Raw genomic sequence first — 12,377 nt, forward strand, 5'->3', positions numbered from 1 at the left:
GACGGAGAGGAAGGAAACAGAGTTTAATGGCTGTGATAGGAGATAACTGAGGACGGATCAACAACATTGTAGTTACCCCACAATACTAACATAAATGACAGAGTGAAAAGAAGGAAACGTGTACAGAGTAAAAATATTCCAAAACATGCATCCTGTTTGCAATAAGGCACTAAATAATAGATGGGGAAAAATGTGGCAAAGAAATGTACTTTTTATCCTGAATACAAAGCGTTATGTTTGTGGCAAATCCAACACAACACACCACTGAGTACTACTCTTCATATTTTAAAGAATGGTAGTGGCTGTATCATGTTACGTGTATGCTTGTCATCATCAAGGATTAGGGAGCTTTTTAGGATAAAAATAAACGGAATAGAGCTAAGCACAGGCAAAATCCTAGAGGAAAACCTGGATCAGTCTGCTTTCTAACAGACAATAACCTAAAACACAATGCCAAATATACACTGGAGTTGGTTACCAAGAAGACAGTGAATGTTCCTGAGTGGCCTAGTCACAGTTTTGATTTAAATCGGCATGAGAATGTATGGCAAGACTTAAAAATGGCTGTCTAGCAATGATCAGCAACCAACTTGGCTTCACGAATTTGGGGCAAATATTGTACAATACAGGTGTACAGAGCTCTTAGAGACTTACCCAGAAAGACACAGCTATAACTGTTCCCAAAGGTGATTCTAACACGTATTGACATTACAGAGTGTTGACAATAAATGAAAATTAAATCCATTTTAATCCCACTTTGTAACACAACAAAGTCAAGGGGTATGAATCCTTTCTGAAGGCACTGTAACTACAATTACCAAACAACTACCTCTTCCCCTACTGTATTTATTTATTTATTTTGCTCCTTTGCACCCCAGTATTTCTACTTTGCACACTCATCTACTGTCAAATCTACCATTCCAGTGTTTTAATTGCTATATTGTATTTACTTCGCCACCATGGCCTATTTGTTGCCTTTACCTCCCTTATCTCACCTCATTTGCTCACATTGAATATAGACTTATTTTTCTACTGTATTATTGACTGTATGTTTGTTTTACTCCGTGTAACTCTGTGTTGTTATATGTGTCGAACTGCTTTGCTTTATCTTGGCCAGGTCGCAGTTGTAAATGAGAACTTGTTCTCAACTTGCCTACCTGGTTAAATAAAGGTGAAATAAATAAAATAAAAAATAAAAAACAATGTTTCCATCACAGTCTAAAGTGGAACCAATCCCTTCCTAAACTCAGGTGGAGATGAACCCGGCTCTCCGGCACTCTCCGGCACTCCTGACCCTCCTATTCTGTCCCGGGACTTCCCTCAGACACAGCCTTCCTGAATCCCAGCAATTTGCTTTACAGCTCCAGCGTTTACATTTTTTATTGTGTTGCATCCTCAGCCATGTGAGGTCTGCCGAGGCCCAGCCAGGAGGCGTGCGTGCTTGGAATGGAATTTAGAGCCTGTCAGGGTCTTACATCTGACCTGTCATCACCTCCCACCACCCTGCGCCACTCGTATTTATTTGGACAGTGAAGATAAAACTTATTTGGTTCTATACTCCAGCATTTTGGATTTGAGATCAAATGTTTCATATGAGGTGATAGTACAGCATTTCACCTTTTATTTGAGGGCATTTTATACATATCTGTTTCACCGTTTAGAAATTAAAGCACTTTATATATCTAGGCCGTCATTTGAAGGTGTTATAAGTATTATAGTGTATTACATTTAGTCAAAAGTTTAGTATTTGGTCCCATATTCCTAGCACGCAATGACTAGATCAAGCTTGTGACTCTACAAACTTGATGGATGTATTTGTTTGTGATTTATTTTATTTATTTAACCAGGCAAGTCAGTTAAGAACAAATCCTTATTTACAATGATGGCCTACCCCGGCCAAAACCCAACAACGCTGGGCCAATTGTGCACCGCCCTATGGGACTCCCAATCACGGCCGGTTCTGATACAGCCTGGAATTGAACCAGAGTCTGTAGTGACGCCTCTAGCACTGAGATGCAGTGCCTTAGACCGCTGCGCCACAACGAATGGTAAATATCGTATAATACTATTTTGGAGTCACTTCTCATGAGTAAGAAAGTTACAGAGGCATAAATATCATACCCCCAAAACATGCTAACATCCCGTTATTCATAATGGTGAGATGTGTTTTTGCTTTCATGTGCAGACTTAAAATTAAATGATTTGTCAGTCATTTAAGAAGCACTGTTTGGTAGAGTTATTTGATGTGCCATCCACTTAATTATTTTAACTTTTACATTTCAGATAATCTAAAGTAACATGGTTTGGTTTAGCTAATGAGAAGCAATGTTACATTTGTGGGCCAAACGCATGAACTCTGGGTTTGTTGTGGCAAGGCACTTTTATGGGCACTTAAACTGGTGTTGCTGCTCGAGATGTGAAGGAAAGAGAGAAGGATGCTATTGGTTGAGTTTAAACGTTTACATCTGAAGAAATTATGAATTGCATTTAGCAAAGAGACTGTTGATTAATTTGATTTACCTGTTACAATTCTAGAGAAAGACTAGTTAAACATCTATATAAAATGTATCTGAATTCGCCTGCTGTGGCCATCGTTGCTTCAACGGGAGCTAGCCTAGATTTCGTTGTATTGGGAGCTGCTTTCTTCCGAGACGAGTTGGGACTTCTTCCAAAGACACAGGACATCGTTTCAATCGCATGCAGGGCATTTTCCGCCATGGATTACAAATAGGCATCGGCCCTGGAGTTATTGTTTCAGGAGTTTGCTTCAGTACGGTACGTAACATTGGGTTTCCATTCATTTGACTGGATCATTCATCATACCTTCAGCGCCAATTTAGCTTGCTAAAATGAACAGTGTTCAATGATTGAGTTTTATAAGAGTGCGCTCGTAATGATAAAGTTATAGTGGGTCAAAGATCAACCCCCCAAGACATGCTAACTCCCCTGTTATTGGTAATGGTGAGAGGTTAGCATGTTTTGGGGGTATGATCTTTGACCCTCTGTAACTTTCTCTCTCATCATTATTCACGATTATTTCAGGATTATCTGCAACCATGGTAGCATCCAGATTATTGTAGAAATGTTTACAAGCATATTCCATTCTTATTTACAATAAAGTAACTCCAAAATTACACAATACATTATCTACCATTAATTTCTGTTGGTCACAAAATGATCTGAAACAGAACCAATAAGAACTGAAAATGCATCCGACAAGTTTGTAGTCACAAGCTTGATGTGGACATTGTGTGCTAGGAATATGAGACCAAATATTACATTTTTGAATTTGTGCAGATAGCCTAGTGGTTAGAGCGTTGAGCCAGTTACTTAAAGGTTGGTGGATAAAATCCCTGAGCTGACAATGTAAAAATCTGTCGTTCTGCCCCTGAACAAGGCAGTTAACCCACTGTTCCCCGGTAGGCTGTCATTGTAAATATGTAAATAAGATTTTGTTCTTAACTGCCTTGCCTAGTTAAATAAAGGTTTAAAAAAAATCTTTAGGGATGTGAATTTTGACCCCCTACCTTTTTTGTTTAACAAGTAATACTTTTTTTCTCAATATCTTTCTTTGAGCAATTGTATTAGTATAAAATAATATAATTTCCCAATTGTTTGAGTATACAATCTAGCTCAGTATTTGAATGATTTAATATGTGTAGTCATTATTGCTCATCTTTATCAAGGGTGGCAATCATTTCGGACCACACTGCATCTTTTAGTAATATCCCTAGCCTCTCGTTTTTCCCCTAGCGAGTCAATATCTTAGAAGTTAAAATACTGAGATGTCCTTTTCACCATTATTTTAAAGCTGACTTATCCGAGTCTTTTGGTGAGAGGGTTACACTTATGACACCCTCAAATGTGGGGACTAGATGCATAAAGTGCATTCATTTCTAAACGGTAAAACCGATATGTACGAAAATACCCTCAAATAAAAGGTGACATTCTGTTCTGTTGCCTCATATATATATATTAGAGGTCGACCTATTATGATTTTTTCAATGCCGATACTGATTTTTGGAGGACCAAAAAAGCCGATACCGATTAATCGGCCGATTTCTATATACAGTATATATATATATTTGTAATAATGACAATTACAACAATACTGAATGAACAATGAACACTTTTATTTTAACTTAATATAATACATAAATCAAATCTATTTAGTCTCAAATAAATAATGAAACACACATGAACAAGGGACTGATAACTTGATATGTATTTATACATTTTATATTCTTATCGATTGTGAATTTAGCATATGAATCATTTTTTTTTGCAAAGCTAACGTTTAAATTCCTTGCTCAGAACATGAGAACATATGAAAGCTGGTGGTTCAACATTCCCAGTTATTCAATATTCCCAGTTAAGAAGTTTTAGGTTGCAGTTATTATAGGAATTATGACGCGTCGACTATTTCTCTCTTTACCATTTGTATTTCATATACCTTTGACTATTGGATGTTCTTATAGGCACTTTAGTATTGCCAGCCTAATCTCGGGAGTTGATAGGCTTGAAGTCATAAACAGCGCTGTGCTTCAAGCATTGCGAAGAGCTGCTGGCAAACGCAGTAAAGTGCTGTTTGAATGAATGCTTATGAGCCTGCTGCTGCCTACCACGGACGCTCAGTCAGACTGTTCTATCAAATATCAAATCATAGACTTAATTATAACATAATAAACACAGAAATACGAGCCTTTGGTCATTAATATGGTAAAATCCGGAAACTATCATTTAGAAAAACAAAACGTTTATTCTTTCAGTGAAATACCGTTCTGTATTTTATTGAACGGGTGGCAGCCCTAAGTCTAAATATTGCTGTTACATTGAAGGTTGTGCACGGTTATGTCATAATTATGTATAATTGTCTTCACACAGTCCGCAACAACCCAGGTGGCCCAAACTGTTGCATATGCCCTGACTCTGCTTGCACTGAATGCAAGAGTAGTGACACAATTTCCCTAGTTAATATTGCCTGCTAACATGAATTTCTTTTAACTAATTATGCAGGTTTAAAAAAAATACACTTCTGTGTATTCATTTTAAGAAAGGCATTATGGTTAGGTACATTTGTGCAACGATTGTGCTTTTTTCGCGAATGCGCTTTTGTTAAATCCTCACCCGTTTGGCGAAGTTGAAGTAGGCTGTGATTCGACGATAAATAAACAGGCACCGCATTGATTATATGCAACCCAGGACAAGCTAGTTAACCTAGTGATATCAACCATGTGTAGTTAACTAATGATTATGTGAAGATTGATTGTTTTTTATTAGATAAGTTTAATGCTAGCTAGCACCTTACCTTGGCTCATTGCAGCCACAAGGTCCTTTTGACGCTGCACTCGTGTAAGGTGGTCAGCCTGCCACGCAGTCTCCTTGTGGATTGCAATGTAATCGGCCATAATCGGCATCCAAAAAGGCTGATTACCGATTGTTATGAAAACTTGAAATTGGCCTTAATACGATTAATCGGTCGACCTCTAATATATATAACATTTGATTTCAAATCCAAAATGTAAACTTTTGAGCCAAATTAAAGTTTTAGCTTCACTAGTTGGTTTCCATCCAATTTGCGACAGATTTTCATGCCAATATAAAAAAATAAAAATTCCCACCAAACTGATATATTACTGATAACAGGCTGTGCACGATGATGTAGTGCACATAAACATTACTTTTGCGGTTAAAATCCCATGTACCGAATGAAAAATACAAGTTAAATGGGTTTCCATTTTCAACTCTACTGATGGTTGTCACAAAAATGTCTGCGTTATATAGCAAAATGTGCCCACTCTGGTCTTGGCACGTGCTCTCTAGCCAACAGCTCTCAGATACAGTGTGGGTAGGCTACCTACATGATGAGATTATTATGGACAAAAGAGCCAGATTACTTTTGTTTGTCAAACGGCAGCCAAGCATCGATCATCATGTCACCAGAATAAGACTCTCTGTTTATTGGAAAGGAGCATCAAGCTCATCACTGTGTACTTTCACCACCCTGTGATGTTCATCATCATTTATTTAATTTGTAGCCTAATAAACTGCATGGTTTCCAGAGTCGTAGTGGGAGGTCCACCTAACATATCATTGCGTGACTCCAAATTTACTTCGATATGATGGTTATTATATCAATATTTGCACATAAAGACATTTCCACTGCCATTTCTCGCATAATTAATTTTCCCGATACAAAAAGATCCCACCATGTCTAACGAACAAATTGTCTGTCGGCATTTATGCAATTGTAATGGGATTTCCTGTTTCCATCAGCCCATGCGTCAGGTAATTCATCCGCATTAAATAGTTGGAAGGAAACCATTCTGTCTCGCATTCATATGCTCAAACAGTAACAGCACATACACACGTTCATTACCATGCACAAACACATACAGAAGAGACCACATACAATCACACAATCTGAACCTCAAATCCACACACATTTTATCACTCAGGTCCCTCCCACACACATACAGTATACATAGACACACATTCACAACCCCCCCAACATCCTCCGAGCTGGAAAATAAGATCAGTCAGTGAGCCTTTGACCCTTGCTCATGGCTGTATGAGCATGTGATTGAGAGGAGTGTGTGTGTGTGTGTGTGTGTGTGTGTGTGTGTGTGTGTGTGTGTGTGTGTGTGTGTGTGTGTGTGTGTGTGTGTGTGTGTGTGTGTGTGTGTGTGTGTGTGTGTGTGTGTGTGTGTGTGTGTGTGTGTGTGTGTGAGAGAGAGAGACTTGGGGGATCTGATGTTAATCTATTAAGAAGCTGTTAGTTATAGTTTTTATATTCAGTGCACTCCAAAACCTCAGCTAGGCTCTCGGCTGGAAATGATCCATAGCCATCTCTTTTCCTAGACTGATCACTTGGAATAGCTTGTAAATGCTGCACACTCATTTGTTTTAACAGTTACTCATTTATATAGACCCTACATGTGGAGAATTTTCTAATAGAAAGAATAGGGTCATTCATGACATGGAACAGTAGACGATTAGGGCCTGGAAGAAACTGTATAGATGCACTGTTAGTCCTTTAACAGTGCTGTTCCATTTTCAGTGCGGTGCTGTAGATGCAGATCATGGGTAATTCAGGCCTGTCCTCTGAGTATCCCAGGCCCAGCTCAAGGCCTAATGGTGCTCTGTCTTTCTGTCTGTCAGTCTAATCCTGGCGAGACGGAGCGTCCGGGGCCGACCCACGCTCATCCAAACCCCCGACACAGGAGATGAGATGCTGATAAGATTTCTATAATCAATTTAGCCGACCAGGAGGGGATCAATCCTGTCCATTTGCCTCCTCACTCGCTTTTCCATCTCTCCTTCATTTCTGTCTCTTCCCTTCCGCTCTTCTTCCCATCTCCCAACCGCCTCTCCCCCTCCTTTTACACAAATGAATAATTCAGCAGCCGATGTGGTGAAAGGTGAAGTAAACAAGTCTATTGCCTAATATCCCGGGAGGCCGGGAAAGAGAGAAGAGTGAGGGGAGAGCGGGGGAAACGCTGTGGCTGTCCAATACCACAGGCTGGACCTTGTGTGCTCTCTGCTCTATCTCCAGCCTATCCTCATGTCCCAGAGTCATTTGCACTTATATTGACCTCAAGGTTGCACCAAAACTAATGACACAGTCAGCTAGTCCGACGCTCTCTTTATCCACGCGCTGTGCGACCATAAATAATAACATAAAATGGTGTAACGCCACAGTGGTGAGAGAGTTCAGGGTCCTGCTCCACATCTGAACTTTCTCCAACAAAGAGAGAGTTAAGGCAGAGGGTACTTCAAACCACTGAATAATATGTAGCGTGCAGAATAACTCTATAATGCAGGTTTAGTGTGCACAGTAAGTACCTTTTGGTTTTTATACAACAAGGGTTTAGAGGGGCCTACCTAAACATGAGCGACATACCTAGCAGTAATACAGTAGTGACTGCTATGATTACTGTATTTGTTCAAGGGTCAAATGCAAAAATTGCTAAATGTTTTGAACAATTGTTCAACCCATTATCATTCAATGAGAAGAAAATCATTGTTGAAAAGTAGGCGGGGCAAACCTGTTTTGGTGATTTCTGGAATATCTTCAAAATAAATACATCTCTGCACGTTTTGACTCATTCAGCAGTTTTTACCTTATTAAGTACAGTACCATTGGAAATGATTGTTGAAAGTTACATTTATATTGCTAAAACCTAAATTGAAAATAATGCTGTTGCTGCTTCCTGTTGACAAGACATATTGATAAATAGCCCAATATCAAAACAAAGTTTTAAAGTGTCCAAATCAATAACCAATATGCAGAAACAGTTTGTGATATATTGAAAACCTAAAAATAAAATGTACTATCTACACATACATGTGCAACAAGGGTAATCGTGCTACTTTAAACGAGCACCTTATACACAAAAAACCCTGTTTTGTCAAGTGGCAATAAATCACTCATTGATTAAGGGGGGTGATATATGCTTTTGAAACTAAAAACCGGATACATTTTCACATCACTGGTTAGAGGACCACCTGCAGAACACAGTCAGCTACATTTTGGAATGTTGCATTTTGATACGGGGTCACCAAAACAGAAAGAGAAACGTAACAATGTTTTGTCAATCACTCCTATCGATTATCACGTTGAAATCAAATACCAAAAAAAAAACACTCGGAATAGAGGACAATTTCTAGAAGATAGAGCAGGGGGCAAACGTTTGGGGGCGTAGTGCTGTTTCAAATAACACTAATTCAAAGGCCCCACGGAAACTTGGAATAACCTATACATGGTTGGTTAGATGAGAACTTGTAAAGGCTTTTATCTATATTTTGGATTTGCGGATTTTGATTTTGTGAGGCTGCCATCACGCAAAAGGGAACAAGCCACTTTCTGTTAGTTAACTTCAACGAATCACGACCCGCCATAGGATGGCAACAGTGACAACAGTTGACCGCTATTGAAGTAATAGTTTAACTTTCAAATCCGTGTATTGGTGTGTGGCCAGCGACTTTTTAGAGACCGCCCCGAATTAGCCGTGCCATTTGAGAAAGAAAAATGATAGTCCTACCACCTCCAGTGCGTATGACAAAATCAACAGTACAAAACCAAAGATATTGATCTGTTTTAAGCAATTGATCTTGTCATCATGTTGACAATAAACATCACCAATCTGAGGTAAAAAGGATGTGTAATTACCACCAATTCAACGTGGTCAAAACATCAGCTTGTGTAATGTAGAAACATATACTGTCCACATCATGGAAAGTAGCATAATATTCATTAATTAGATATGGTTGCAAAGCTACCGGTAATTTACAAAAGTTACCAGAATCTTCTGTAATTTTGGTAAAACATCCATGAGTTTCTAGTAGATGGTTCAATAGCCTAATTAATTTTTTAAAAAGCATCTTATATTCAATTACCTCTACTTTTCTTTCAAATCTGCCACCAGTTTGATGCCAAAACATTGACAACAAATACATAGACATAGTAAAATAAATATAATGATATTAAATGCTGAAACCTTCATATTAAACACCAATGGTATTCAGTAAGATGGTTTAAATTTAGGACAATGTTTTACAGCTTTGTTCTTCTATTTTTTTATTTAAAAATCATCAGAGATAATGACAGACACCTGTGATAATCTGAAGTATCCAAAAGGGCAAGTAGATGTCTTAAATCTGGTAGTTTACTGGTCAATTTAGAAAGTTGCAACCCTAGATATGGCTAAACAATTCAATATCTTACTTTAGAATGATAGTAAATTAAACACAGATTTACACTGAGAGTACAAAACATTAGGAACACCTTCCTAATATTGAGTTGCACCCCTTTTGCCTTCGGAGCAGCCTCAATTCATCGAGGCATGGTCTCTACAAGGTATAGAAAAGCGTTCCACAGGGATGCTGGCCTATGTTGACTCCAATACTTCCAAAAGTTGTGTAAAGTTTGCTGGTAGTGGATATCTACTCTGAATAGCTTGTTCCATCTCACCCCACAGATGCTCAGTTGGATTGAGATCTGGTGATTGCGCAGGCCACTGCAGTAAGCTGAATTCACTGTCATGTTCTTGAAACCATTCCTGGACAATCCTAGCTTTGTGGCATGGTGCATTATCTTGCAGAAAAAAATCAATTCGCAGATGGATACACTGCTGCCATGAAGGCATGCACCTGATTGGCAATGATGTTCCGCTATCCTGTGGCATTCAAACATAGCTCCACTTATCAAGGGGCACAATGTGTTCCATGAAAACACATCTAACACCACCACCAGCCTGCGACGTTGACACACGGCATGATGGATACATGTACTCATGGATTTCTCAATACCCTAGTCCTCCCATCAGCGTGAAACTGAAGGAACCGGTATTCATCAGACCAGGCCATGTTTTTCTAGTTCTCCGGTGTCCAGTGTTTTCATTCCTTAGCCCACTGCAACCGCAGTTTCTTGTTTTTTACTGCAAGAAGTGGAACTCTGTAAGGTCGTCGGCTGCTATACCCCATTCATGTCAAGGTACGACGAGTTGTACATTCTTTTGTGGGTCTTTGGGCACCAATGTTGTACTGGAGTGTCAGTTGACTAACTATAGACTGTCTGTTGCTCTGCACAATTCGGGTCAGCCTCCTTTGTCCTCTTCCACAATGACCTGTTTTCAGCCGTAGGCTGGATGTCCTTTGGTGGACCATTCTTGATACATACGGGAAACTGTTGAGCGTGAAAAACCCATCAGCACTGATACACTCAAACCGGTGCGCCTGGCACCTACTACCATACCCCCGTTCAAAGGCACAAATCTTTTGTCTTGCCCATTCACCCTCTGAATGGCACACATACACAATCCATGTCTCAATTGTCTCATGGCTTAAAAATCCTTCTTTAACCTGTCTCCTCCCCTTTATCTACAGTAATTGAAGTGGATTTAACAGGTGACATCAATAAGGGATCATAGATTTCACCTGGATTCACCTGGTCAGTCTGTCATAGAAAATGTTTTGTACACTCAGTGTATATTTCTCACTAGTTTAACCATTTAGAGATTTTTTTTTAAATGCTCCAAGGCCCAATTTAACCAGTTGCTCTAGACTAGAGCGACCATAGGATCTGAGCAGCAGGCTGAATGTTTGACGTCCCTACAAAAAGTACCAATCCCTTTCATTCTAAAGAAAGAAGGTTTGTGGTTGTACCCGTTTGCTAGTTAAAGCTGTAATATTCATGAGGACGGTTGCAGATTGTCGGTCAATAAAAACTAGGTTGAAAGAGTCTTTGCCGCCCTGCAAGGCCTTGATCAGTAGAATCGAAAGTAAAGTTGCTGTTGCTGTTTGTACGTGTTGTGCATGTTGCATATTGTTGTGTGGAACAAAGGCAGGAAGTGTACTCACTGGCATGGTCTGGCTGCCATGAAGGGCACTGATTGCAGACTGGGCCTCAGCATGTGTGGAGAACTTTACAAAGGCACAGCCTGAAAAAAAGTGCGCGCACACACACGCACGCGCACACACACGCACGCACGCACGCACACGCACAAACAGGGAAGGAGAAAGAGGCAGGGTGCCTTTATTAAACACTGTGAAGAGAAGCACGCCAAAACATTTCAGGGAGGCACAGACTCCCTTGCACAGCAGGCTGCTCCTCTCCAGTCTGCTCAAGCTGCAGGCTCTTGTACAGATTGCACTGATGAAGCAGAAAAGCATGCTATTTAGCGCCACATGCCGGTCTGTGCATATTAAATACAGACCCAGTGAAATGTATATTGTTTTAAGTCATTACGCATTAGTCTACAGTTCCTCGAAAGAAGCCAAACATGTTTGAGGGACTAATGCTGGTTTAATCAGGACCTGCAGCTAGAGAAGGTATAACTAGAGAAGGTATAACTAGAGAAGTACTGGATCTTCAAGTGTGGCCTTAGCAAAAGCTCAACTCCTATCGACCTCTGGCCAATATACACAAAATAGACCTGACAATATATGAATAAATATGTACATTATAAGGGTTAGTTGACAGACCAGTATCCATAAACATCTGTAAATTAAATCGTATTTGTAAAGAAGTGCATTATCTGACTTATGACTCCGGACATTTTGAGTGATTCAGCTGTAGGCCAATGTGGGCCTAGATTCACATAACCCAAACAGAGTATAGCGGAGACAAAATGAAACGTCCCCTAGCTGCCCCAATGTCCTGTCTTCTTGTAAAGAACACCGCAATTGTTTTGACATCCGCCATTCCCTTTTTACTTCTGCATGACTGTCAAGTCAGAATGAAAGGGCCTCTACTTTGGAGATAATTCCACAACAGTTTTCATAAACACGGGCCTCGGACTATGTTTTAGAGACATGAAGAACCAGGGCTCCCACTGCTGTTTACTGCATGTCAGAAGGTATTGGTGTCTGGGTGG

At 39.7% G+C, this 12,377-nt stretch overlaps 1 protein-coding gene across 8 annotated transcripts in view; it reads right to left on the reverse strand.

Moving 5' to 3' along the window:
- The window catches only part of LOC129810899 (CUGBP Elav-like family member 5), a 95,546-nt gene that overhangs the window by 34,057 nt on the left and 49,112 nt on the right, over positions 1-12,377 (reverse strand). For all 8 annotated transcript variants that reach the window (XM_055861871.1, XM_055861878.1, XM_055861877.1 and 5 more), the window contains exon 3: positions 11,362-11,441. In XM_055861871.1, the coding sequence (XP_055717846.1) occupies positions 11,362-11,441 (80 nt within the window). The remainder of the gene's footprint in view (positions 1-11,361; positions 11,442-12,377) is intronic.

The sequence above is a fragment of the Salvelinus fontinalis genome, chromosome 14 (assembly GCF_029448725.1).
Source record: "Salvelinus fontinalis isolate EN_2023a chromosome 14, ASM2944872v1, whole genome shotgun sequence".
In the NCBI taxonomy this organism is placed as follows: Eukaryota; Metazoa; Chordata; class Actinopteri; order Salmoniformes; family Salmonidae; genus Salvelinus; species Salvelinus fontinalis.